We start from the raw sequence: 27,191 nt of genomic DNA, 5'->3' as shown, positions 1-27,191 counted from the left end.
CACTGTGCCAGCTGGAAGTACAAAGTAACTGAAATTTGGTCTTTTTCTATAAGGTTGTAGTATATTGGGGAAGAAAAGTATGACTTGCCATTAAGCTAGAAAATATTTAATGTCTGAGGCCAAAATAGGGTATAAAAAATAGATAATGTGAACCATAGTAAAACGCAGAATAGGTTTAGCTGAGAGTTTGGCTACTCAGAGACAAGGACAAAAGAAGGTTCAATGGAGAAAAACAAAAAAGGAAAGCATTACCTAAATAGCTGGAGATAATGTCTGCATGTCTGCTTGATGGGGAGTTTGTAAGCTAGACAAAGAAGTTGAAATGTTATGATATTGAGGAGTCATTCAAATTCAGAAGCCACATATTAAAAATGGTATCTTATGACTATTAGTTTGTGGTGGTAGTGGTATTTAGGTTGGAATAGTATAGAATGACTTCAAGATAGTGATACCCATTAGTATTCTACTAGGGAAAAAAATGTAATACTATTTTTCCACTTTCAGGTATAAAACTATGTTCTTCAAACTCAGTCCATGCAAGTCCTAATTTGTTTTGTATGGATCACAGGCTATGTAAATTTGGGTTAATCATTAAACTTTTCTATATAGGACCAGATGTGCAGAGCCCTGTTTATGGAAAAAGAATACAAAATTATGACTACAAAATTGGATACAGGGCCTTGGAAGAGGCACATTCAGGTGAGGGACCATGAAACTTAAGCTTGGTTAGCATTACAGTAAAGTAGCCTCTGTCTCTATGCTTCTTTATGTTTCTTTCATCTCTTAAATTTGGAAAGTACTTACATGTATAGGGAACATCATTCTAGTTTGCCTGAAACAGTCGAGGTTTATGCCTGTGGTCCTAGTAGCATGCCCAGTTTAGCATTTGTCTCGGAGTGTTTTTTTTTTAACTAAATGTAAACTACCATTAATAGTTCTATTAAAACGAGCCCAGATAGATTCAATGAACGTTCCTTTTTTTTTTTTAAACCTGCCTGTTTCTTAGTGTGTGAGCCATATGTACAATGAAGAGTGTTCTCATTTTAACATGAGGTTAAATCTGAAAAACATCCAATGGTAATACAGTTCTCTTTTCCTGATACTTTCCAGATAGAAATTAACAACTCCTTTTAAAGACACCATGATGGGCATTTGCTCATAAAATGGAAGTGTGCTGGAACATGAACAGCTAGACACAACTAACTTGCTGGGTAGGATGGGAGGAGTATGTATTGGTGCTGTCTCTGCTGGCCACGTAGTGTACCAGCTCGTTATACCAATGCATGCGAAGTCTGAGATTTGTGTATCTCCTTTGCTTGGGTTGGGGTCAGTAGGAGACATGGGGGATTTTAGATTAGGAGTAAATGAAATGACCAGAGAATAGAGGCTTATTAGTCCTGTCAGAGAGGATACAAAGAATAGTGGCAAGGCTTTTGCAATAGCGGGTTTGTCAACAAATGTTTTTCCATTGTTTGGTAATGCTTTTGCAATAAATCTTTTTGAGAGCAGAGAGCTCAAATAAAGGAAAAGTTAATACATAATGAAAATTTAACTACTGATACTTTGTTTTCCAAGGATATTGGTGATGACCCTGTGAATTGTGCACAAAATGTTTGCCAATATTTAGCATCCCCACCACGTGAAATTTCTGACCACGTGAAAATATGAAGACACAAATCTACTTTTGAAAAAGCATCAGAGTTTACTTTCAAATTCAGTAGTTATTTTGAGGAGATTATACTTGCAGACAAAGTTTAACATATATAACTGTGGAAGGCCCAATTAATCTGTGAAATATGAGTTTTTATTTACATCAAATTACTTCTAAACTAATTCTAATTATTTCGATTTATTTTTTTCTTGTGTGTATTCAGAAATAAAAGTGATAGCTGTAAATGTGTCTTTTATTAGCAGAAATTTATAAATGACTGAATGATGCCAATTTTATATCTGTGTCATCAATGCTACAAACAGAAAATCAGCTAATTCCATTAATTTTTTCATCTAATTCATAAAATCAAAGAAAAATTCTTAAAAGTTCTTTCGTCAAAGGTGAAATATTCCAATATTATCATTAATGCAATTATGAATTTAAGTTCACCATTGAAGATAAAATTATTTTGCATTGTATGAATACAAATTTTGTGGATCATAGCATAAAGGATAAAATGGAATTCTTACTAAATTATGTGACCCGTATAGCTGAGATATACTTGGAATTGGTTGTGGTTTACATATGTTAAATAGTTGCATCAAAAGAAGCTTGATATTTTACCAAATAGAAAATACAGTTGTCAAAACATGAATTACTCTGTATGTATACTTTATATATTCAGTAATATAACTGAACTACAGTATTTTGAGTAAAATTGATGTTGTATATAAAGGAATGCTTTAGTATGTTACAAGCTTTTTCTCTTTGCTTCTGTTCATTAATTGAATTTCATGAACATTTGAGTCTGAATAATTATAATTATGTTGTAAATTAATCTATGGGTCTTACAATGTCATTGAACATTTTTATAAACAGGTACTGTATACTTTGATAGCATTTTGTCCAAAAGCAGTTGAAAATTTTTATTTAAAGCATTCTATGAATGGACTGATCAAAAATTCAACTTTTGAAGCTCTTAGTAAATTATAATTATTGAAGATAAGGCTTTTAAAATGTAATTCTGCACAAGATTTAATTTTGAAAATTTATTTTTGGTATTCAGATATATTGGAATGTTGTGACTGGTACAAATGTTTTGATGGAATGCCTACTTTTAATTGGTTAATTTTTTATTTTGTAGCAGAACAGAATGCAACTGTGAAGGAGCCTACAGTTTTATAGCACCTAAATCTAGATAAATATTTAAAAGAATCAGATATTGCCACCTTATTTGTCACATTTTATCTTGTAAAAAATAAAGTATAAATGGAATCACAAAGGTAGTACTTGTGAAAATATTTGGACCAAATACTTAAATACAAACAAAAATTGGATAGTATCTTCCATTTGGCAACATTTTTTCTGAGTTTACCAGGTACTACCTTATCTATAGACAAAGTATTTTCTCAGTTCATGTGAATTATGCAGATTGTTAATTGAAGATTCAACAGTTTTAAATTTGTTAACCAAATGCAGTTTTAAACAATGTAGGCAATTTTATGAAGATAATTTTTAATATTATACTTTAAGTTCTGGGATTCAGAACGTGCAGGTTTGATACATAGTATTTACATACCATGGTTATATACTGTACCCATCAACCCATCATCTACACTAGGTATTTCTCCTAATATAATCCCTCCCCTATCCCCCTACCTCTGACAGGCCCTGGTGTGTGATGTTCTTCTCCCTCTGTCCATGCATTCTCATTGTTCATTTCCCACCTATAAGTGAGAATGTGTGGTGTTTGGTTTTCTGTTCTTATGTTAGTTTGCTGAGAATAATGGTCTCTAGCGTGATCCATGTCCCTGCAAAGGACACGAACTCATCCTTTTTATGGCTATGTAGTATTCCATGGTATATATGTGCCACATTTTCTTTTTCCAGCCTATCATTGATGGACATATGAATTGGTTCCCAGTCTTTGTTATTGTGAGCAGTGCCGCAATAAACGTGTTGAATCTTTATAGAGTTATTCATAATCTTTTGAGTATATATCCAGTAATGGGATTGCTGGGTCAAGTGGTATTTCTAGTTCTAGATCCTTGAGGAATTGCCACACTGTCTTCCACAGTGGTTGAACTAATTTACATTCCCACCAACAGTGTAAAAGTGTTCCTATTTCTTCACATCCTCTCCAGCATATGTTGTCTTCTGACTTTTTAATGATTGCTATTCTAACTGACATGAGATGGTATCTCATTGTGGTTTTAATTTGCATTGCTCTGATGATCAGTGACGATGAGCTTTTTTCATAGGTTTGTTGGCTACATAAATGTCTTCCTTTGAGAAGTGTCTGTTCATATCCTTTGTCCACTTTTTGATGGGGTTGTTTTTATTCCATGTAAATTTGTTTAAGTTATTTGTAGATTATTGATATTAGCCCTTTGTCAAATGGATAGATTGCAAAGATTTTTCTCCCATTCTGTAGGTTGCCAGTTTACTCTGATGATAGTTTCTTCTGCTGTGCAGAAGCTCTTTAGTTAAAGAGCTCCTTTAAACTTAACTCTAAGCATCATAATAGTCTCGGTTCATTACCTACCCTTTTTCTTCTTGTCAGTAGTTACATTTTAAAAGATTTATATTGACAAGTTTATTTAGGAATGTAGAGGTTTTATGGTATTTATAATACTGCTTATTAAAATTCAAATCCATGTCTGGCTACCTATAAGACTAGCAGGAATGTTTGTGTGGAAATCTTATGAAATTTTTAGCTATAAAATTCGTTGCCAAATTGCATCTAAGTACCAGTTTGGTTATATATGTTATCTATGTATACATATATATGTATACATACATACATATATAAATTTGTACATACATATACAGTTGCATGTTGCTTAGTGACAGGATTGCAGTCTGAGAAATGTACCGTTAGACAATTTTGTTGTGTAAACATCATAGACTGTACTTGCAGAAATTGAGGGGGTCTAGGCTGCTACACACCTATGCTATTTGGTGTAGCCTTTTGCTCCTAAGCTACAAGACTATACTGCATGTTACTTTACTGAATATTGTAGGTTATTATAACACAATGATAAGCATTTGTATAACAACATATCTTAATATAGAAAAGATGCAGTAAAATACCACATAAATGATAAAAACTGGTACATCTATATAGGGCACTTACCGTGTATGGAGCTTGCAGTATTGAAGTTCATCTGGGTGAGTCAGTGAGTGAATGGTGAGTGAATGTGAAGCCCTGGGACATTACTGTATACTACTGTAGACTTTATAAACACTATACACTTAGGCTACACTAAATTTATTTTTAAAGATTTTTTTTAAGTAATAAATTAACCTTAAGTTACTTGAACATTTTTTTACTTCATAAACTTTTAAATTCTTTTTAAGTTTTGATTCTTTTGTAATAACACTTTGCTTAAAACAAAAACACATTGAACATCTCTGTTCAAAATGTTTTCTTTATATCCGTAGTCTGTAAGATTTTTTTTCCATTTTAAATTCTTTAAAACTTTTCAAACTTCTTTGTTAAAAATGAAGGCACAGATGCACACATTAATCTAGGCTCACATATGGTTAGGAATCATCAGTCTCATTGTCTTCACCTCCACATCTTGTCCCACAGGAAGGTCTGTCTTCAGGGCAATAACATGCATGGAGCTGTCATCTCCTCTGATAACAATGTCTTCTTCTGGAACACCTTTTAAAGGACCTGTCTGAGGCTGTTCTACAGTTAACTGTTTTTTTTTTTTTTTAAAAAACAATTAGAAGGACTATTTGCTAAAGTAACAATAACAAATATAGTATAATAAATACGTAACCCAGTAACACAGTCTTTTATCATCATTATCAAATATGAGCTGTACATAATTGCATGTGCTATACTGTTATACCACTTACAGTACAGTAGGTTTATTTATGCCAGGATCACCACAACATGTTAGTAATGTTTGCTGCCATGTTATGACAACTAGGCAATCACTAGATGATAGGAATGTTTCAGCATCATTATACTCTTAGGGGACCACTGTTATACATGTGGTCTGCCCTTCACCAAACCATCGTTAAGCAGTGTGTGATTTTATTTACTCCTTGAAACTTAACTGTAAGCATTATAATAGTCTCGGTTCATTACCTACCCTTTTTCCTTCTTGTCAGTAGTTACATTTTAAAAGATTTATATCGACAAATTTATTTTAAGAATGTAGCGGTTTTATGGTATTTATAATACTGCTTATTAAAATTCAAATCATGTCTAACTACCTATAAGACTTGCAGGAATGTTTGTGTGGAAATCTTATGAAATTTTTAGCTATAAAATTAGTTGCCAAATTGCATCTAAGTTCCAGTTTAGTTATTTTGATGAAAATAGATTAAATGTTTCAAGACTCTTTCTAAATTTTATAAACAGTTTTAATGGAACTATGACTATATTCATTCTTTCTTCTTGAACTAATGATAATGCAAATAGCTGAAAATATACTTCTGTGTTGCAGTGTCGTTTGCATTCTAAAATATCTTCCACTGTGTGACTCAGGAAATGGCTGTTCATGTTTATGATTACAGTTTGTAGCTGTGGAACAGTGTTTTCTGTGTGAAAATACTGCAGGAATTCAGTCTCTAAGAACTTACTTTAATTAGGCTCTGTATTCTAAATATTGGATTAATTTTTGCATTCGTGGATTAACTTTTTTCCTTAATACCTTTTTTGTGAATTTATACTTGTCTGAAAACTTTTTCTTTGCATTGTAAGATGTTATTTAAAAGCTGTAACTTTCTAGCATTTATCATTACTATTCCGAACACATCAGGTCGACCTGCTTTAGTTTTGTAGAAAGCCAGTGTAAGTACTTTTTCTAGGCTAGTTGCTGTCTTGAATGTTAATAACTCTACCAGCTAACAGTGTTAAATTTTTTTGATGTTTTAGGTTAATATTAATTTCTGTGAGATACAAACCTAAAAATACTGTTTTTCATTTGCTAATTATTGCTCTACTAATTTTCTTTAAATTTTTTACTTTTTATCAAGTTTAAGATATAATATAAGGTCTTACCAGTCTGGAACAGTTTCTTTTGCATGGCGGGATGCCCCTAAGAAAAGGAACTGATCAAAAAACTAAAAAGCAAAACAAAACAAAAGAAGCAAAAAAGAACAAGGTTAAGATTGACAGTGTAAGGCATTTATATGACACTCAGAGTATTTAATTCCTAACAGTTTCAATATCTCCTGCACACTCCATGTAAAATGTGCATGTTAGTGTTTTTTTTTTAAAAAAAAACATTTCTTTGGCAACTTTATTGCTTTTGTGTCTTTTTTATTTTTATTTTTTTAAATAAAAGTATTTTTTTTTAGCATTTTCCTTTAAATTTTTCCTTACTATAAAGAATAGCAAGGAGCAGAAATGCCCTGATGCATTTCTATAATTAGCATGGTTGTTTTTCCCTCTCCCTGTACTCCTTTTTTCTCCTCTCTTTTCTTTCTCTTCCCTTCTCCCTCCTTCTCTCTCTTAACCCCTTTTTACTTAAAAAAATTTTTTTCTTTCTTAGGAAAGAATAATGTAACAAATGTCTATATTACTACGATCTGGAATAGATAACTTATGGAGTATTCTATGAGGAGGTTATGACCTACAATTTTCTTTGAAGTACAAAATGATTTTGGATCAATACCTATTATAATGACAACTAATGTTGTTCATTCATACTTTCATTGAAAGAGATGATTGTACACATTTCTTTAAAAATTCATTTTCCAGAATAGCACAGTAATTACTGTTAAAAAAAAAATCTCATTTTCACTGTCTATCTCACTCTCCATTCTCTAGAAATTTAAATTTCCAGACAAAAATTAGGGAAACATATATTTTAGTCTGGTTGAATGTCATAGTACATAAGTCGAAGAATGTAAAACAAAGTTGAAAGCTAAGTAGGGGCATGCTGTGGAAGTCATATCTCTAAATTATAATCAGAGCTGTGTTATAAAGCAATTACTTATGTAGTAAAATGTATTGGAGAACATTTGCATAAAATCAAAGAGACCCTTTACAATGTAATTATGGTAGTTGTCTACATATATAATACTGCAGTCGTCAATGTGGAATCCCTTTAGCAATAACTACTAGGGAATCATTGGCAAGTCCTTTTCATTATTATTTATTTTTGTCATATATAAAGTTCTAGCTTGTTTCCCCTACTATTTAGGGAACATAGTCTCTCATCACTGTTGCCTTATTTTTATATTAGCCTAAACAAACCACAAGAAGCAACTATTAAGGAATACATATATCCTGACGTAGCCAAATAAAAATGACTTTTGGATCATTACCTATTTTTTTTAGTGTAGCTGTGTAGTAGACATTTGTGTTCTTTGGCAAACCAGTATCTGAGGCCCCTGTTTACCTGTGGTATATCTGTCTACCACTATAGGAGTTTTGGTGATAGGTATAGGCCACCTTCCTCTACAGAAGCTGAAAAAACAAACAAGCCTAGATACTTACTTCCCAGTCTATTTTGCAGCTAGTGAATGGGTACATGATCTAAGCTCAATTTGGGTGCTCTTGCCTTGTACTTTAGATTAGGAGTTAGTGATTCAAGAAAATAGGAACTGCAGTGCATCTGTTTTAGTAGTAGGCAGTTGCAGGAGCTGCAACAGGATTCAATTTTCCGGGACAGGGATGCCAGGGGAAGTGTTGTCCAGGAGTGGAAGTATTATCTAGTATTCACCAGTGTCAGCAGTGGTATCCTTATGAGACTAATTGTTGCATGATTTTGGCCATTTTCCCCAAACTGCCTAGACTTCTTTGTTCTTGTCATTTGACAAGCATGCCTTCTCAGCAGGTCTGTTTGGCTATTTTTATTTTAATAAACTTATTTTATTTTGAATCAGCCAAATATGCTTTCTATTGCTTGTAAGTAAGAACTCTGATTGATGCACTCTTCTTCTTTAGTGCAAATAATTGAAAGTGACTATATTCAGGAAAACATTTCAGTTATGTGGACATACGATTCTATTAATAACAGTGATAGCCTTGATAATCTAAAGTGTTCTGTTTAAGAAATGACCTTTGACATATGTGTCAGAATCATTTTTCATTTTTCACGTCAGTCTATTGATTGCTAGGCTGTTGGAGATATTGGTCATAAATTCCTAATTAGTTTTTTTCTTAGGCACATAGTGATGGGCATTAAGTAGTATGTAGAATTTGGTGATAGCCATGAATGTACTATCATGGCTGATTTACTATAAGAGTAAATCAGGCCAGGCGCGGTGGCTCAGGCCTGTAATCCCAGCACTTTGTGAGGCCGAGGCGGATGGATCACGAGGTCAAGAGATCAAGACCATCCTGGTCAACATGGTGAAACCCCAACTCTACTAAAAATACAAAAAATTAACTGGGCATGGTAGTGCTACTCAGGAGGCTGAGGCAGGAGAATTGCTTGAACCCAGGAGGCAGAGGTTGTAGTGAGCCGAGATCGCGCCATTACACTCCAACCTGGGTAACAAGAGTGAAACTCCGCCTCAAAAAAAAATAAATAAATAAATCAGACACACAATGCATACAGGTATGAAGACTATATTTACTTTGATTTGTTCCTAATTTTACTGAACTCTGTGATATGGAAACTGCTTATACAATAAACATTTATTTTTGTTATCCTTTTTAAATCTGGATTGTGTAATATTATTGCCAGCTCTGTTGTACTATTTATATTTTTGAACTTTGAAAAGTCACATTGCTTTCTGTGCATAAGCTTTGCAAGTTTTAAAATGATGGAGAATACAGTAATTTCTCAGGTCCTCCTCAGTCTTAGCAAATGAATCTGTAAAATGTAATTTTAAAATACACAAATGGGATCAAATTAAACTTAAGAGTTTCTGCACAGCAAAAGAAATAATCATCAATCAGAGTGAACTGGCAACCAACAGAATGGGAAAAAATTTTTTCAATCTACCCATCTGACAAAGGACTAATTCCAGAATCTACAAAGAACTAAAGCAGATTTACAAGAAGAAAACAAACCCATTCAAAAGTGGGCCAAAGATATGAACAGACACTTTGCAAAAGAAGACATTTATGAGGCTGAGAAACATAGGAAAAATTGCTCATCATCACTGGTCATTAGAGAAATGCAAACCAAACCACAATAAGATACCATCTCATGCCGGTTAGAGTGGTGATCATTAAAAAATCTAGAGACCACAGATGCTGGAGAGGATGAGGAGAAATAGGAACACTTTTACACTGTTGGTGGGAGTGTAAATTAGTTCAACTACTTGACTAAGCAATCCCATTACTGGGTATATACCCAAAGGATTATAAATCATTCTTTATAAGGACACATGCACATGTATATTCACTGTGGCACTGTTTACAATAGCAAAGACCTGCAACCAACCCAAATGCCCATCAATAATAGACTGGACAAAGAAAATGTGGCACATATACACCATGAAATACTATGCAGCCATAAAAAATGATGAGTTCATGTCCTTTGTAGGGTCATGGATGAATCTGGAAACCATCATTTTCAGCAAACTGACACAAGGACGGAAAACCAGACTCCACATGTTTTCATTCATAGGCAGGTGTTGAACAATAAGAACACACGAACATAGTGACGGGAATATCACACACTGGGGTCTGTTGGTGGGTAGGGAGTTAGGGGAGGGACGGCGGTGGGTGGGGAGGTTGGGGAGGAATAACATTGGGAGGAATGCCTGATGTAGGTGATGGGGTTGGAGACAGCAAACCACATGGTGTGTGTGTATGTATGCAACAATCCTACAAGATGTGCACATGTACCCCAGAACTTAACATATAATTAAAAAGAAAACTCAACCTCTCTTCATGTTAAAAATCCTCAAGAAACTAGGCATTGAAGCAACTTTCTTCAAAATATTAAGAGCCATCTTTGACAAACATTTAATTTTGATGAAGTTCAATCTATGTTCAGTTTATTTTTGCTGTGGGATAGAAAATCATGCGGCTTTAGGGTAAAACTGGGTAGAACAGAAAAATATTAAAAATTGACTTATTTCCCATTTTAAATACATTTTACCTATTGTTCAATTAAAATTACTGGCTTTGTTGGAAAAAAGACACATTCAATAAGTAGCAAAGTCTGGGGTGTTAAGTAATTGTCATTGGTATAGTTTCTGAAAATCATTGGAAAAAATGAACAACTTTATATTCTCAGTTGACATACTTGAAAGGCAATATAAGGCATTTTGGCTAAGAACTCCTGTATTAGACATCCTGGATTTGAATTCTACTTCTACCACTTATAAGCAGCGTGACCTTCGGGAAGTTACTTAACCTATCTCTGCCTTAGATTTCTTATCAGTAAAGTGGGTACAGAAATAGAACCTACCTTATGGAGTTGCCGTGGAATTAAGTGAATTTATACATGTAAGGTGTCTGAAGTATGGTGAAAGATATATGGTATTTATTATTAGTGATTGTTATTTTGATATTAGATATTACATAGTTAAGACACACTCTCATTTTACTTATTCTTACATAAATCTTCAATTTGAGATCACAGTGTTATGCATGTCTAAAAGTTATGTAGATCTGCTAATATTGTCATGAATATTTTATAGTGTCCCACTGTTATTAATAGAGCAAAGATTTTATAACCATTAAATACTGCACTATCATTGGTATTCAGTGCTTTATTTGGTCCAAGGATTATAGACATGAAGCACATCCAGAATGACCAGGTTTTTTTTTTTAAAGAAGATGCTATTGTCTGAAGTTTTGTGTTTCCCCGGACTTCCTATGTTAAAATCATAACTCCCAAGGTGATGGTATCAGGAGGAGGTGGCTCTGGAAGGTGATTGGGTCACAAGGGCCATGTCTTTATGATTCAGACTGATACCCTTGTGAAAGGCTACATAGAGCTAGCTTACCCCTTTTACCATATGAGGGTACAGCAAGAAAGTGTTATCTGTAAACAAGAAAGTGGGCCCTCACCAGGCATTGAATCTGCTAGTGCCTTGATCTTGGACTTCCCAGCCTCTAGCACTGTGAGGAATAAATTTCTCTTGCTGGTAGGCTACCTGACTTTATGGTATTTTGTTATAGCAGCCAGAACAGACTAAGACATAGATAGGAGACTTCAAGTACATGTAGCTGATATATTAATGGAACTGATGTTGCTCTAGCAATAAACTTCAGATTTCCTTAGATCCCAAATAGATTTCAACTTCCTCTCTATTCTCTGCTGACTTCAGTAGAATGTTAAATATAAAGAAAAAAGAAGAATATTGCTATCAGATAAGAATATTTCAGGGATCTATTCTTTCCAATATATTATTTATTTATTTTTGCTTAGCTTGGCATTATAATTCAGATTTATTTTATACTTAATTATTCATCATAGGCATGCAATATTTTAATTAGATCTTGGATTTCCTATCTAAGAAAATTTTGTGAAAGATCATACTATAAATACGTTAAGAATATTTTTATAGTTTCTTATAAAAAAATTCAATGATACTACACTTTTAGATTTTAACTTTAGATTTTCAACTCAGCTAAACTGGCAATTGTCTTAAAGGTCATTTCTTTAATCATTATATATTTTATTCTGCTTCCCTTTTTAGGTCCAGGGTTCTGATCAAGCAGGAAAGGAGAAAGCAAAAGGTAAAGAAAAAATATTTTTATTTGTTTTAGCCTTATGAGAACAATAACCTAAAGTGTTTTTCCACCACTAATACATTCACCTCACTGAGACTGGAGGCCATTTTCCTTTCATCTTCTACATCCTTGCTGATAGCTTGATTGACCACTCATTTTGCTCAAAGACTTAAAGATCATTGTTGATTCCTGTTGTCCTTCTAGTTCCAAAATGTATTACAAATCTGACTGCTTCTCACTACCTGAGTATTGGTATTCTAATTTAAATAACCATTTATCACCTAGAGTACAGCAGTGGTGTCATAACCTGTATACTACTTCCATTTATTTTGTCTTTACTTTTTATTACACTTATTGCATTCCATAGTAAGGTTGAGCATGGATATACCTTACAACTGAGCAAAGAAGCTCTTGTACATGTGCACTTTGGGATACATACAAGATTTGTTTGGGTCATTGTTATGCTGAAATAGCAAATGGCAGGGGGAGAGAAGGAGAAAGAAGCAAGGGTGGGAAGGTGAGGAGAGAACCACCTCAACATCCATTAGCAGTACAGTAGTAGAATGGTTAAACAAATCATGGCATATCCAAGTAATAGTAAAGCAGTGAAAATATATCAGGTTAATGCAGATGAATCTCAAATACATAATGTTGAGCAAAAGAAGACACTCACAGAATATAAGCAGTAAGATTCCTTTTACCAAAAGTTCTAAAACAGAAAAAAACAGTAATGTTAATGTGATCAAAGGTAATAAAATTTAAAGAAAAACAAGAGAGTGATATGAAAGCAGGATGGCAGGATAGTGGCCATCTCTGGATCCTTTTCCTTCCCAGCTATCTCCTTTTATACTGCATCCCATTCATTTCTCAGTCATCTTGCTAAGGTCAACAATGAACTTTATATTGTTCAATTGAGTGGATATTTTTCAGTACAGCTTATTTTATTATGTCATCATATCCTACACAGCTTGCCATTCCTTTCGTCTTGAAACAGATTCTTTCTGTTCTTTCTTTGGTACATTCTCCACATTTTATTTCTGTCTTTCTGGTTGTTCCTATTTAATGACTGTTTTCAGGTTAAAATTTGATTAGTTTCTGAAAGTTTTCTAGTTCTTTTCAAATTGTTTTCTAGTTGTTTTTACCAAGTGAGACTTGACCAAAAAAAAAAAAAAATTGAGCTCAGTCTTGTCAAGTAAATCAGTTAGTAGCATACTTCCTTCTTGTAACAGAGATTAGAGGCTATCATTATAGCTACAGAATATGGGACAAATTTCTTTTTTTTTTTGAGACGGAGTTTCGTTGTTGTTACCCAGACTGGGGTGCAATGGCATGATCTCGGCTCACTGCAACCTCCACCTCCTGGGTTCAAGCAATTCTCCTGCCTCAGCCTCCTGAGTAGCTGGGACTACAGGCGCGTACCACCATGCCCAGCTAATTTTTGTATTTTTAGTAGAGACGGGGTTTCACCTTGTTGACCAGGATGGTCTCGATCTCTTGACCTCGTGATCCACCCACTCGGCCTCCCAAAGTGCTGGAATTATAGGCATGAGCCACCGTGCACAGCCAGGGACAAATTTCTTTAACATGTTTCCTGGAATAAAGGCTTAGTCCCTTTGACAATCTTTGTATTGTTCTTCCCTATTCCTGGAACCTTATACTCCTACCCTCTTTGGCTAACTCTGAATCTACATCTATCTTAGAACTCATTGCCTAAGAAATCTTCCATGTCTTCCTCCCCTCCTGCTACCCACCCTGCCCCCCAAACAATAATTTACATACCTTTCCTAGGATTTGATACCATCCCCAATCACACTCAGTTGTATTTATTTGTGTCATCATCTTCCTCACTATGGTCTTATCCATCACAAAGTACAGTGCCTTTGTACTTTGTACAGAGTAACTAACATCTTCTTAATTCAGGACAAGATTGTAAGATATAGCATTGACTGAGTTATTGTTTCAAGGGGGAAGATACTTACATCCTGAAGATCCTGTTTTTTCATTGCTGAAACATGGTGTGTTCTTTAAAAATATATTTTAGTCTAATTTGGGGTTCCAGATCACTCAAATGATATATGAACAAATACCTTTTATCTATATTATTTTGTAAAATAAGACATTTACTTTTTTGTGTGATTATTGACAAGTCTCTTAAAGTTCTTTCAAGATTTTTATAAACTTAAAAGTTATAATTAACAATACTCTAAGATGTTAATGTGAAGGGGTCTCAACTTCTTAAAAATAAATAGAATATGTAACATTTGAAATATGACCTCTTGCCCTAAATATGTGGCCATCTTGGCCTTTTCTCATTTCTGATAATTTCACATTTATAATTATATTTATATAATTATTTTATGAGTTATCTAATGGAAGAGGTTTTCACAATTTCTTAATATCTAGCACATAATAGTTGCTTGATAAATAAATATTAGTTAATTGTTAAATGAATCAATGTTATAATCTGAAAGAAAAAGAATGGCAGCAAGAAAGAATAATAACAGTTCAAACAAAGAAAATGAAAACTGGATAAAGTGATAATTATGTGCAAGTCTGGCTAAAAAACCAAACATCTAGAAGTCATGGAGGGATAACAAAGTAAATGAAATTGGCTTTGGTTGCAGATTAATTTGCACATAGCTTTTTTTTCTTCATTCCTGTTGACTTTTAATGGCACTCAACTGTGCATATTTTTAAGGTTTTCTATAGCTGCAGAGTAGCATACTTCATAGATAAACAAGTTTTTAGCCTGTCAGAATTGTTGTTCTGTTATGAGATTTTTTTAAACTTTCTGTATACAGATAATTTTTAATCTTTTGATTTCAGAGAATAGCTTCATAGCATTCTGTTTTAAAGGTTATGCTTAAGATCATAAAAGGCTGTGAAATTTAGTCTTTAGAGAAAGTGCAAGTTATGATTAATTATAATTTATAAACATATAAAGATGATGTCACAAAATGTAAAAATAGTAAGTCCATGACTTAACATGATTGCTTTTTTATCATTTATAATTCTGTCTAACAACACATGGTTGCTGCATTATTTTTAATTTTTAATTATTTTAGGAATATTTTGAAAAACACAGGTTAAAATCAAAAATGAAATCACTGGGAGTTTTATCTCCTGTCAAAAATTCTGCTGTCAGCTTAGACATTCTTAACCTCTACATGGTAAATCAGATATCTTGCAAGAAGAAAATTCCTGGTAAGTCATTCCAATTACATTCTGTTTTGAACTTGATGTGATCATAATAATGTTTAGCCTTCTAATTAGTTTATAATTTTTGAGCTCAATGTATGTGGAAAGTTAATTTTAAAATTTGGTTGCTCTCAAATTAGATGCTTAGTTAATATCTGCTTAAAATGTTTTGTTGCTTAATCTATTTTTATTTTCATGTTTTTGTATATGCTATATAAAATTAATGTATTAGGTGGCATTCAACTTATTATAGTATAGTTACATTATTCTATACAGGCAGGTAGTTGTAGTTGCCAAAGTTTAGCTAGAGAGCAGAGAATAATTGTTAATACATGTCAACAAATTATTCTTTACTGTTTACAGGACAGATATTAAAGGAAGAGCTGGAAAGATTTTTGCCTCAATGATTAGTTTCCTATGTCATAACTTTAATTATTTCTTACATGTTCCTGGGATGTTAATCATAGCAGTCTAATACTGCAAAATAAAGTCCATTTTGTCTTACATTTTGATTCTTCAAGTAAATAAAAAGTTTAATTAGAGTATATTTTTACTCTCTTAGAGGAACTTGTGTCTGATATTTAATTTTTAAAACCAGCGCTAAAATGAGAGCATAAAAATAAGACAATTTATCGTGAAGGTATAGAAATTGATCATGTATTTCCTATTAATAGTCCTCATTTCCTTTCTTCACCATTTTTTTCTCCCTCCATGGATAACAGGTTGCACAAGTAAATTTAGTTATACTTTAGAAAGAATAAATACATTGTTCACGGACTTGGGGAATAAAACTTTGTTCTAAATCTTTTTGATGTATTTACCTTTATTTCCAGTTGTAGGAGAATAAAAATACATTTTCTCATCTGTTGCTAGCTTTATGGCTAAAGCCTCAATAAAAAAAGACAGATTAACAAGAGAAAAAACATACAGATTTATTTAGTAAGTTTTATGTGACATAAGAGCCTTGATAAGAAAGCTAAGATCTTAAGATTGGAAGAAATGACTAAACTTGTGTATTTTTCATGCCAGGTTTAATGAAAAGTGGACAGTCCTCAAGAAGTACGATTGGATTTTTATAAGAATGATCAAATAGTAATAACCTGAGGGGATTTTAGCAAGGCCTTTTTGTTCAGATGCTTCTTTGTGACTTTGTGTTTTCAGAGCCAGGGATCTTATTTTCCTCCAAGTATAACCAGAGCACCTCTCAAATGAGGGTTTTATGGTCTGCTTCAGGGAAAAGCTGAGAGTAACCTTCCTACTTCTGCTGTTCTCTTAAATGGCAAGATGCCTAATTTGGGGATAATGTTGTGAACCACTGCACTTTCTTTTTATTTATTTCTTCAGCATATTTTTATTGGCCACCTATGACAAGTACTTTATTGGGTGCTGAGGATAAAACAGAAGCAAGCTTTATTAGTCAGGACTCATGGCTGCAAATGACAGAAATTCAAAACAGTTATCTTTTTACTCCTTTAACAAGAAGAGTGATGGTGCAATGGGCCTCAGAGGCAACTTGAAACAGGGACTTAAATACTACCAAGATTCTTTTTCACTTCAGTTATTAACTTTATTCTCTCAGACTGTCTTCATCATTGAGGCTCAACACATGGCCTTAAGAAACTAATATTACTCATCTCCTCTAGTTTTGCCACCAGGGAAAGACTGCAAATTGTTTCTCTGGTCCCACATTTTAAAATTCCACTGCAAGAATATTGCCTTCTGCTACTGGTACCAATCTCATAGTGAAACAATTTCACTTATAACTAGCAGAATGGGATGCTAGTATTGGTTCATCTTCAGTTGGATGGCTACTGCCAAATCAATTATTTTATCCAGAGAGGCAGAGTTTTGTTTTGTTTTTCAAGACAGGGTGGCACTGTGTTGTCCAAGCTGGTCTTGAACTCTTGGCCTCAATCAATCCTCCAACTACAGCTTCCTTGGTAACTGGGAATATAGGCGTGAGCCACTGTGCCAGGCTTGAGGCAGGGATTTTATAAGAAATAAAATCTACACTATAACTATGTATATAGTTGGGGTGGGTGTATCACAAAAATAGAGTGGGTAAAAGTACTGACTAGAGAAAGAGAAAAGATGTAATACTGTGGGAATATATAACATAGTGTCTAATATAGTCTGAAGGTCAGAAAAGTCTTGGTGGAAGAAAAAGTAGAACTAAATTAATAGGGTGCCTATAATGAGGAGTACATAAGATGATGAAAAATATTTTAAAATCTCTGTGATAGTTGTTTATATTGTAATGACTTATTTTAGCACTGGTAGAATGTAAATGTTTTAGTGAAATTTCTTAGGTATACATTTATTTGGTGAACATAATATATTAAACAGTACTTTCACAAGATTTTATTTTTCTTATTTTAAAATTATGTCTTTTTTGTAGAAACTGTAAGAAGACCAACCCATGTGAACATGAATAGAGACATAAAAATGCCCCTGAAAAAGCGTGATTTAGAACTTCCAATGTCACCTCACTGTGTACCTTCTAAACTCTGTCTTGATGATACAGAAAACAAGTAGGTTTTAGCTAGGAGTTATGTTATTAGGTGTTATCAACAATACTTTTATTCCTTGGAAAATGTATAAAGTACTTACTTCCTACCTCCAGCTTTTGTTCCTTTGGCTTTTGACAGTATTATACAACTATTAAGACCTTCATCAAATGATCCAGATTTTGTACACAGAGTTTGACTTTCCTTATCATAAAAATGTCGATCTATCTCTAGTATTAATATAGTTTTTATAAAACTTAGTAATATTATGACCCTGTAATGATTTATTTAGATTTTTATATGTTTTGTGTAGGACAGTATGAATTTTAAATATATAAAGAGATGGTCAATTTTATTTCCATTTATATTTTTAACTTTAAATTTTTCTTTTCATTAGTGTAAACTATCAAAGACTAAGTAGCAAGGAAGATCTTGACTCAGTTCAGGTGAGATTCAAAAAAAAATTCTGTAGGATATTTCAGCAATTGTGACATGCCACCTAATGATCTAACTGTCTGAATACTTGGAGAAAATTATTTTACAGAAAATTTTGAGTCTTTAATTCTTTTAAAAGCTTTTTCCAGCTTGGGAAAGCTATGCCTTAAGAATATTTTCATTGATTGCTTATAAGAATCCCTTTGGACTGCTGGTAATGTGACTAGACCTATGTTTGCATAACATTAGATTCTGCTTGTTACTGATGAGCTGCCAAGGATAATTCTCTTAGGAATTCTTACTTTGGGCTTACATAATTATTGAGCAATTCATCTGTTCAAACATAGTAACTAGATTACTTTATATCAAATTGTGATGTCCAACCATCGCTTGGATCCCAAGATTATTTCTCTTTCCAAGTATAGCAAATACTTTTCTTAGCAAAGAAAATTTTAATTAAAAAATGCATAGATTGCTCACGCCTGTAATCCCAGCACTTTGGTAGGCCGAGGTGGGTGGATCACGAGGTCAAGAGATCGAGACCAATCCTGGTCAACATGGTCTACTGAAAATACAAAAAATTAGCTGGGCATGGTGGTGCATGCCTGTAATCTCAGCTACTCAGGAGGCTGAGATAGGAGAATTGCCTGAACCCGGGAGGCGGAGGTTGCCGTAAGCCGAGATCGCGCCATCGCACTCCAGCCTGGGTAACAAGAGCGAAACTCCGTCTCAAAAAAAAAGAAAAGAAAAGAAAAGAAAATGCATAGATTATAATTAAAGCTTGAGGCTTTAACATCTAATGTCTAGCAGCTAATATTGTTAGCTGTCGTTTTTTCCCTTTGAATTGCCAGAGTTAAACTAGATGAGAAAGATAATGGCAATGATACTAAAATCCCTTAGAAATCGTGTTACCTGGATTGTGTATAAATGAAACTTCGAGTTCCTGTCTTTAGAAGGTAGCCTACAGGAATGGAGCTTGAGGATGGAGAGGAGCAGGAGTAGGGAAGGCAGAGGGAAAGGTGCTTTTGATTATAATCTTCACTGATAACCACTCTTGTCCTAGAAAGTTCTGTCAATTACTGATGGGTTGCCTTGCTTTAGGACTTTTTCTTTTGCAACCGCTGCCCTTTTCACATATTTTAATTTCACTATTTTGACTTACTTTCTTCTCTAGTTTATGTATTTTGGTTATGTAAATGATTTTATCTTCTTTCCTATAGTCAAAAAACATGGACTCATATAGTATGCTTGACCCTCAGTTGAGCAAAATGGAGAACTACAGTTTCACTCCACCATCTTTTTCATTGGAGTTACCTTCTAACAGACATGTTTCAAAACTCAATTTCACACCTGGAATAGCACCTACTCCTCAGAAACTTGCATATGAGAAAAAGCAGAATGACAAGGTACTTTTGAGTCATTAGTTCTTAGCATTTTATATCATTATATTTTAATGAAACTTTTTTCTCTTTTTATAGATTTTAAAAATTTACATTTTGAATTGCTATGGATATAAACAAATTAGGAGGTAAATTAAAGATAATTCCTTTTAGAACAAAAACTTAATTCTCTGCACTGTAGAAGACTGTGAATCTCAGCACTGGAGTATTTTTTTTTAATCTTGGAATTTATCATTCTATTGGAAAATTATTGATAGTAAAATTGAAAGTAGTTCAGTGTGTTATAGAGTAGCTGATGTTTGTAATCACTGTAATTGATTAGTTGGTGATGTTGTAATGACCCAATATAGGAGATACAGAAAGAGTCCTGTGAATAGCAATATACAGTTTCAGAGATGTCATAGTAGTCCCATAAAGTGTGAATTGTGATGGCTTGAGCTTGATTATTTTTATGATTTGAAAGATGAGTTTTTATGTGAAGTTTTTCAATTAACCCTATTCGAATATATTTATATAGAGATATATAGTGCTAAAATGTTCAATCATTGTGTTCTCTAAAGTTAAAAATATAAAATAGATACTAAGATTCTAAAATACAACTCTCATAAAGCATACTGGGAAATAATCTAAAAAAAATTTAGTTTAGTTTTACTATACGAATATCTAATAGTAATGAGGAAAATGGTTATGTAAACCATTGGTTTATGTCTTTTTAAAAGGAATACTTAGTTTTGAATTTCTCCCATTTTTAGCATGCAGTGGTTTTATACTATATTTATATATATATTATCTATAAATCAATTTATAATTAATTTATAGTTTTAAATTTTATAAATTATAGCTATATATTATAGTATATCAATTATATATATGCTATATGATATAGTTATATGTAATTCCATTTTATTAAAGTCTTTATTGAAGACTTCCCAGATAAGAGAAAATGATGTATTATATTCCAGTGACCCATGCTAACCTCATTATAAAGGCCCAATAATTTTCAAATGATGTAATGAAAGACATTAAATTACCCATTCTGTTTGTATTTCATAAGACAAAAACCTACATTCTAGTTCAGCTTATAACTTGTCCTTGCTCTGTTACATAGTTTAAGGATAGAGGATAAAAACCTGTTTAATCCCTACTTAATTTTCTTGCCTTTACATGTTACATACTGCAGGTTAATGATGAACTCCAGAGAGGTAAATAACATGCTTAATATGGTAAAAGACTGAAAAGAGAAATGTCCCTTTTCAATCATAGTGTCACATCATGAAATACTAGGGAAGTATTCAATAATGTACTTGGAGGAATTTTGAAAAAAGTGAGAAAAAATAAAATTATCAAATACAAAAGAAAATGGGTTGAAAAACAAGTTAGAAGAAAAAGTGCTTGGAGTTTCCTGATCTTTGGTTAAGTAGTGTTTATCAAATATGTAATACTATATTCTCTTCTCTTTTGATTTGTTTTTTGTTTTAAGGAATAAGGTTTTGTACCTCTGTCACTCCCTCTCAGATATATTATTTAGCTGAGTCCTTAGTATCAGCTCTCTCTGACTTTGTTCTTTTTTTTCCCCCCAAAGACTTTCAGTATCTCTTTCTGAGTCTCCCCCTAACCCCGGCCTTTTTTTTCCCAACAATTCTGTCATTGACGTGTTTGGACTTCCCATTTCTATGTTTCATGAGTTATAAATCAAATATGTGACATATATAAATTATTGATGAATAGATTAGTGTTTGGCCAATATATAAGTTACATTTATAGGGTACTTTCCACATTAACAAATTGATTATCTTATCTGCTTTTAATCATAGTCTTTACACTCTATCCCCCTTTTGAACTGAATAATACTGATACTCAGAAAAATTATAGTAGTCTAAAGTTACTCAGTAAATGGAAGAACTGAGATAAGTACAGCTGTTTTCTTGGGACAAATTATTGTTTTCTGTCAGAGAAATTTAACTTACAGTTATTCAAGATCCTGGTGTCCTGGGGTATTTAAAAAATTTTTTTTTTTTTCAACTTGGAGAAAATGATTAGCTTACCATAGTATCAACTCTGTTATTTTAAAAATTATTCAAATACTGGCATTTCTTTTTTTTTTGGTTAGAAAAGTGTTTATTTTGTTTTCAATCAGTAAAATTACTTTCCTTTAGATTATTTTTATGATTTTAAAATATAAATGTAGTTCCTTTGTATGACATTTTATGGTATGTATGTACATTTACTACTTTAGCAATTTCTTCAATTTTTTTTTCAGCTCAGTAATGTTAACTGTTCTGATTCCTTGCTTTCCAAATTAAATAAAAGTCAAGATGTTCTCAGTCCCTCACATAAAACTACACGATTTGGGACATTATTTGAAAGATTAAACAGGTAAGCAAAGATGCTGAAGGAAATAAAGAAGCTTTAGCATTCTGTACTTTCACTTAGAAATTTGATTTTAATGGACACAAATATTTTTAGTTAAAAATATAAACAGTCCTAAGTAATACTTCTAGAAAAAAAAAATCACAAAGTAAAATGTATCATTTAATTAAAATAGGTAAGTAATTATTTTCTAACTTGGACATCTACCTTTCATTTATTTAAGTGTTGTTGTTGCTGTTATTGTTTGAGCCAAAGTCTCACTCTTTCACCCAGGCTGGAGTGCAGTGGCACAATTAGCTCACTGCAACCTCCACCTCCTGAGTTCAAGTGATTCTCATGCCTCAGCACTTGAGTAGCTAGGATTACAGGTATGTACCACCACAGCCAGCTGGATAATTTTTGTATTTTTAGTAGAGAAGAGGTTTCGCCATGTTGGGCAGACAGCTCTCAATTTCTTGGCCTCACGTGATTCGTCTACCTTGGCCTCCCAAAGTCATTTATTTAGTTTTAAAATTATTTTGGACAAAGGTATTTTGCACATTTTGTAGTCTCCATGAATTACTGTTTTATTTTCTGCAAAAATGGTGATTTCTTTTTCACATTTTTGGTAGTTGAACAGAATCCCACTTTCATTTTTTGTATATACAGTACAATAATGCCACCTTATCCACAGGAGATATATTCCAAGACCCCCAGTAGAATCCTTAAATTGCAGACAGTGCCAAACCCTATATATGCTGGGTTTTTTTTTATACATACATACCTATGGTAAAGCTTAATTTATATTAGGGGATATTAAATGAGGGGGATTCAAGATGGCATGGTGAGAACAACCCAGGATTGAAGCTCTCGGTGAATGCATGGAGAGGGTGAGTCAGGGCCGCATTTCCAGATGGATCTTTCTTGCCCACAGAACGGGGAAATTCCCAGGTATAAAAGAGACACAGGACTCCAGGCAGAGGTTTTGGCAGGTGCAGCCAGCGGACGGCTCTGTAGTGCAGCAGCGCTACACAGTGCTCGGCACAAAGCGCACTGGTCCGGGTGCCCTGTTGAACAGGCAATCTGAGACTTGAGAGGGCTGACCTTGAGACTGAACAGGACTTGCACAGTGAGCCAGGCCAGGAGATTCCAGGGAAACAGCGTTTGGGGTAGCGCAGTGGGACAAACAAAATGGCGGTTCCAAACACTCTGGGTGGAGAGGTTCCCTGAGGGCACAGCTGAACCCAGGATGGTGCAGCTCTGTGGGGGAGGGGCATCCACCATTACCAAGGCAATCCGCCCCTACTGAGGTACACGCCCATTGGTGACACAGCCTACCATTGCTGAGGCAACCTGCTACAACAGAAAGACTCCGTTACAACAGAGAGACTCCGCCGCAGGGCGTAGCCCATGGCAGCAGGGCGGAGACTGCAGCAGCAGGGCAGAGCCTACAGCAACAGGGCGAACCTCACACCAGCAGGGCGGAGCCTCGGCAGGCAAATAGTGACTAGACTGCCTCCTAGCAGGGCAGGGCAGCACAATGGACACTCACAAAGAAAGCCCCAACCCCCCCCGAGACAGAGCATGTGAGAAAAAAAGAGTTTTTTTTATGAGTTCTGCTGCAGCAGAATTAAACGTAGCAGCCTAACAGCCCTGAATGAACAACAGAGCTCACAGCTCAGCACTTGAGCTCCTATAAAGTACAGACTGTCTCCTCAAGCAGCTACCTGACTATATCCAACAGACTGACATTTGGCAGGCATCATTCTGGGACAAAGATAGCAGAAAAAGAAACTGGTAGCATCCCTCACTGTTCTGCAGCTGCTATAGGTGCACCCCAGACAAGCAGGGCCTGGAGTGGACCACAGCAGTCATACAGTGGAGGGGCTAGACTGGTAGAAGGAAAACCAAGTAACAGAAATACTTCATCATCAACAATCTGGGTGTACACTCAGAAACCCAATCGAAAAGTCAGCAACTGCACAGACGACAGGTGGATAAATCCACAAAGATGGGAAGAAACCAGCGCAAAAAGGAGGAAAACACCCAAAACCAGAACACCTCACCTCCTAGAAAGGACCAAAACTCCTCACCAGCAAGGGAACAAAGCTGGACGGAGAATGACTGTGATGAAATGATGGAATTAGACTTCAGAAGGTGGATAATGAGAAACTTTTGTGAGCTAAAAGAACATGTTTTAAATGAATGCAAAGAAACTAAGAACCTTGAAAAAATATTTGAAAAAAGATTCGAGGAAATGATAACAAGAATGGATAACTTAGAGAGGAATATGAATGAATTAAAGGAGCTGGAAAACACAATACGAGAACTTCACGAAGCAAACACAAGTTTCAACAGCCGAATTGACCAAGCAGAAGAAAGAATATCAGAAGTTGAAGATCAACTCAATGAAATAAAATGAGAAACCAAGATCAGAGAAAAAAGCGCAAAAAAGGAATGAACAAAGTCTCGAAGAAATGTGGGACTATGTGAAGAGACCTAGCCTACGTTTGATAGGTGTACCAGAATGTGACGAAGAGAATGAATCCAACCTGGAAAATACTCTTCAGGACATTATCCAGGAAAATTTCCCCGACCTAGCAAGACAGGCCAACACTCAAATGCAGGAAATACAGAGAACACCACAAAGATATTCCGCAAGAAGAGCAACCCCAAGGAACATAACTGTCAGATTCAACAAGGTTGAAATAAAGGAGAAAATACTAATGGCAGCCAGAGAGAAAGGTCGGGTCACCCACAAAGGGAAGTCCATCAGACTCACAGCAGATCTCTTGGCAGAAACACTACAAGCCAGAAGAGAGTGGGGGCCAATATTCAACATCCTTAAAGAAAAGAACTTTCAACCCAGAATTTCATATCCAGCCAAACTGATCTTCAGAAGTGAAGGAAAAATAAGATTTTTTGCAAACAAGCAAGTACTGAGAGAGTTTGTCACCCCCAGGCCTGCTTTACAAGAGCTTCTGAAAGAGGCACAACACATAGAAAAAAACAATCAGTACCAGCCATTCCAAAATCACACTAAATGCTAAAGAGCATCAACATAATGAAGAATCTACAACAACTAACGGGCAAAACAGCCAGCTAGCATCAAAATGGCAGTATCAAATTCACACATAACAGTATTAACCCTAAATATAAATGGACTAAATGCACCAATCAAAAGACACAGACTGGAAAATTGGATAAAAATCCAAAACTCATCAGTGTGCTGTATCCAGGAAACCCATCTCACATGCAAGGATACACAAAGGCTCAAAATAAAGGGATGGAGGATGATTTACCATGCAAATGGAGAACAAAAAAAAGCAGGAGTTGCAATTCTCATCTCTGATAAAATAGACTTTAAAGCAACAAAGATCAAAAGAGACAAAGAAGGCCATTACATAATGGTAAAAGGATCGATACAACAAGAAGAGCTAACGATCCTAAACATATATGGACCCAATACAGGAGCACCCAGATACATAAGGCAAGTTCTTAATGACTTACGAAGAGACGTAGACTCCCACACAATAATAGTGGGAGACTTTAACACTCCACTGTCAATATTAGACAGATCAACCAGACAGAAAATCAACAAGGATATCCAGGGCTTGAACTCAGACCTGGAGCAAGCAAACCTGATAGACATTTACAGAACTCTCTACCCCAGATCCACAGAATATACATTCTTCTCAGCACCACATCACACCTACTCTAAAATTGACCACATAATTGGAAGTAAAGCACTCCTCAGCAAATGCAAAACAACTGAAATCATAACAAACAGTCTCTCACACCATAGTGCAATCAAGTTAGAACTCAGAATTCAGAAACCAACCCAGAACCACACAGCTTCATGGAAACTGAACAACTGGCTCTTGAATGTTAACTGGATAAACAATGAAATGAAGGCAGAAATAAAGAAGTTCTTCGAAACCAATGAGAATGAAGACACAACGTGCCAGAACCTCTGGGACACATTTAAAGCAGTCTCTAGAGGAAAGTATATAGCAATAAGTGCCCATATGAGGAGAATGGAGAGATCCAAAATTGACACCCTATCGTCAAAATTGAAAGAGCTAGAGGTGCAAGATCAAAAAAACTCAAAACCCAGCAGAAGACAAGAAATAACTAAGATCAGAGTTCAACTGAAGGAGATAGAGACACGAAAATTCCTTCAAAAATTCAATAAATCCAAGAGCTGGTTTATTGAAAAGATCAACAAAATAGACCACTAGCCAGATTGATTAAAAAGAAAAGAGAGAACAACCAAATAGATGCAATAAAAAATGATAAAGGGGAAATCACCACAGATCCCACAGAAATTCAAACCATCATCAGAGAATATTACTAACAACTCTATGCACATAAACTAGTAAACCTGGAAGAAATGGATAAATTCCTGGACACCTCTGTCCTCCCAAGACTAAACCAGGAGGAAGCTGAAACTATGAATAGACTAATAACAAGGTCAGAAGTCGAGGCAGCAATTAAGAGCCTACCACACAAAAAAAGCCCAGTTCCAGATGGGTTCACAGCCAAATTCTACCAGACACACAAAGAGGAGCTGGTACCATTCCTTCTGAAACTATTCAAAATAATCCAAAAAGAGGGAATCCTTCCCAAATCATTTTATGAGACCAATATCATCCTGATACCAAAACCTGGCAGAGACCCAATAAGAAAAGAAAACTTGAGGCCAATATCCATGATGAACATAGATGCAAAAATCTTCAATAAAATATTGGCAAGCCGATTGCAACAGCAAATCAAAAAACTTATCCATCATGATGAAGTAGGATTTATCCCGGGGATGCAAGGCTGGTTCAACATACGCAAGTCATAAACATAATTCACCACATAGAACCAAAAACAAAAACCACATGATTTTCTCAATTGACAAATGCAGAGAAGGCATTCGACAAAATTCAACAGCCCTTTATGCTAAAAACCCTCAATAAACTTGGTATTGATGGAATGTATCTCAAAGTAATAAAAGCTATTTATGACAAACCAACAGCCAATATTATACTGAA

At 34.5% G+C, this 27,191-nt stretch overlaps 1 protein-coding gene across 5 annotated transcripts in view; it reads left to right on the top strand.

Moving 5' to 3' along the window:
• REDIC1 (regulator of DNA class I crossover intermediates 1) overlaps window positions 1–27,191 on the top strand; it is a 119,490-nt gene that overhangs the window by 11,678 nt on the left and 80,621 nt on the right. For 3 of the 5 annotated variants that reach the window (XM_078338916.1, XM_009003637.5, XM_078338913.1), the window contains exons 3-8: window positions 12,230–12,269; window positions 15,329–15,467; window positions 17,860–17,992; window positions 18,366–18,414; window positions 19,624–19,809; window positions 22,064–22,179. In XM_078338916.1, the coding sequence (XP_078195042.1) occupies window positions 12,230–12,269; window positions 15,329–15,467; window positions 17,860–17,992; window positions 18,366–18,414; window positions 19,624–19,809; window positions 22,064–22,179 (663 nt within the window). Of the gene's footprint in view, window positions 1–609; window positions 700–12,229; window positions 12,270–15,328; window positions 15,468–17,858; window positions 17,993–18,365; window positions 18,415–19,623; window positions 19,810–22,063; window positions 22,180–27,191 lie in introns of those variants that run through there. The other 2 variants (XM_078338914.1, XM_078338915.1) reach the window with 2 other exon arrangements.

This window comes from Callithrix jacchus, chromosome 9 (assembly GCF_049354715.1).
Source record: "Callithrix jacchus isolate 240 chromosome 9, calJac240_pri, whole genome shotgun sequence".
NCBI lineage: Eukaryota > Metazoa > Chordata > Mammalia > Primates > Cebidae > Callithrix > Callithrix jacchus.
This window is presented reverse-complemented; position numbering and strand designations above follow the sequence as displayed.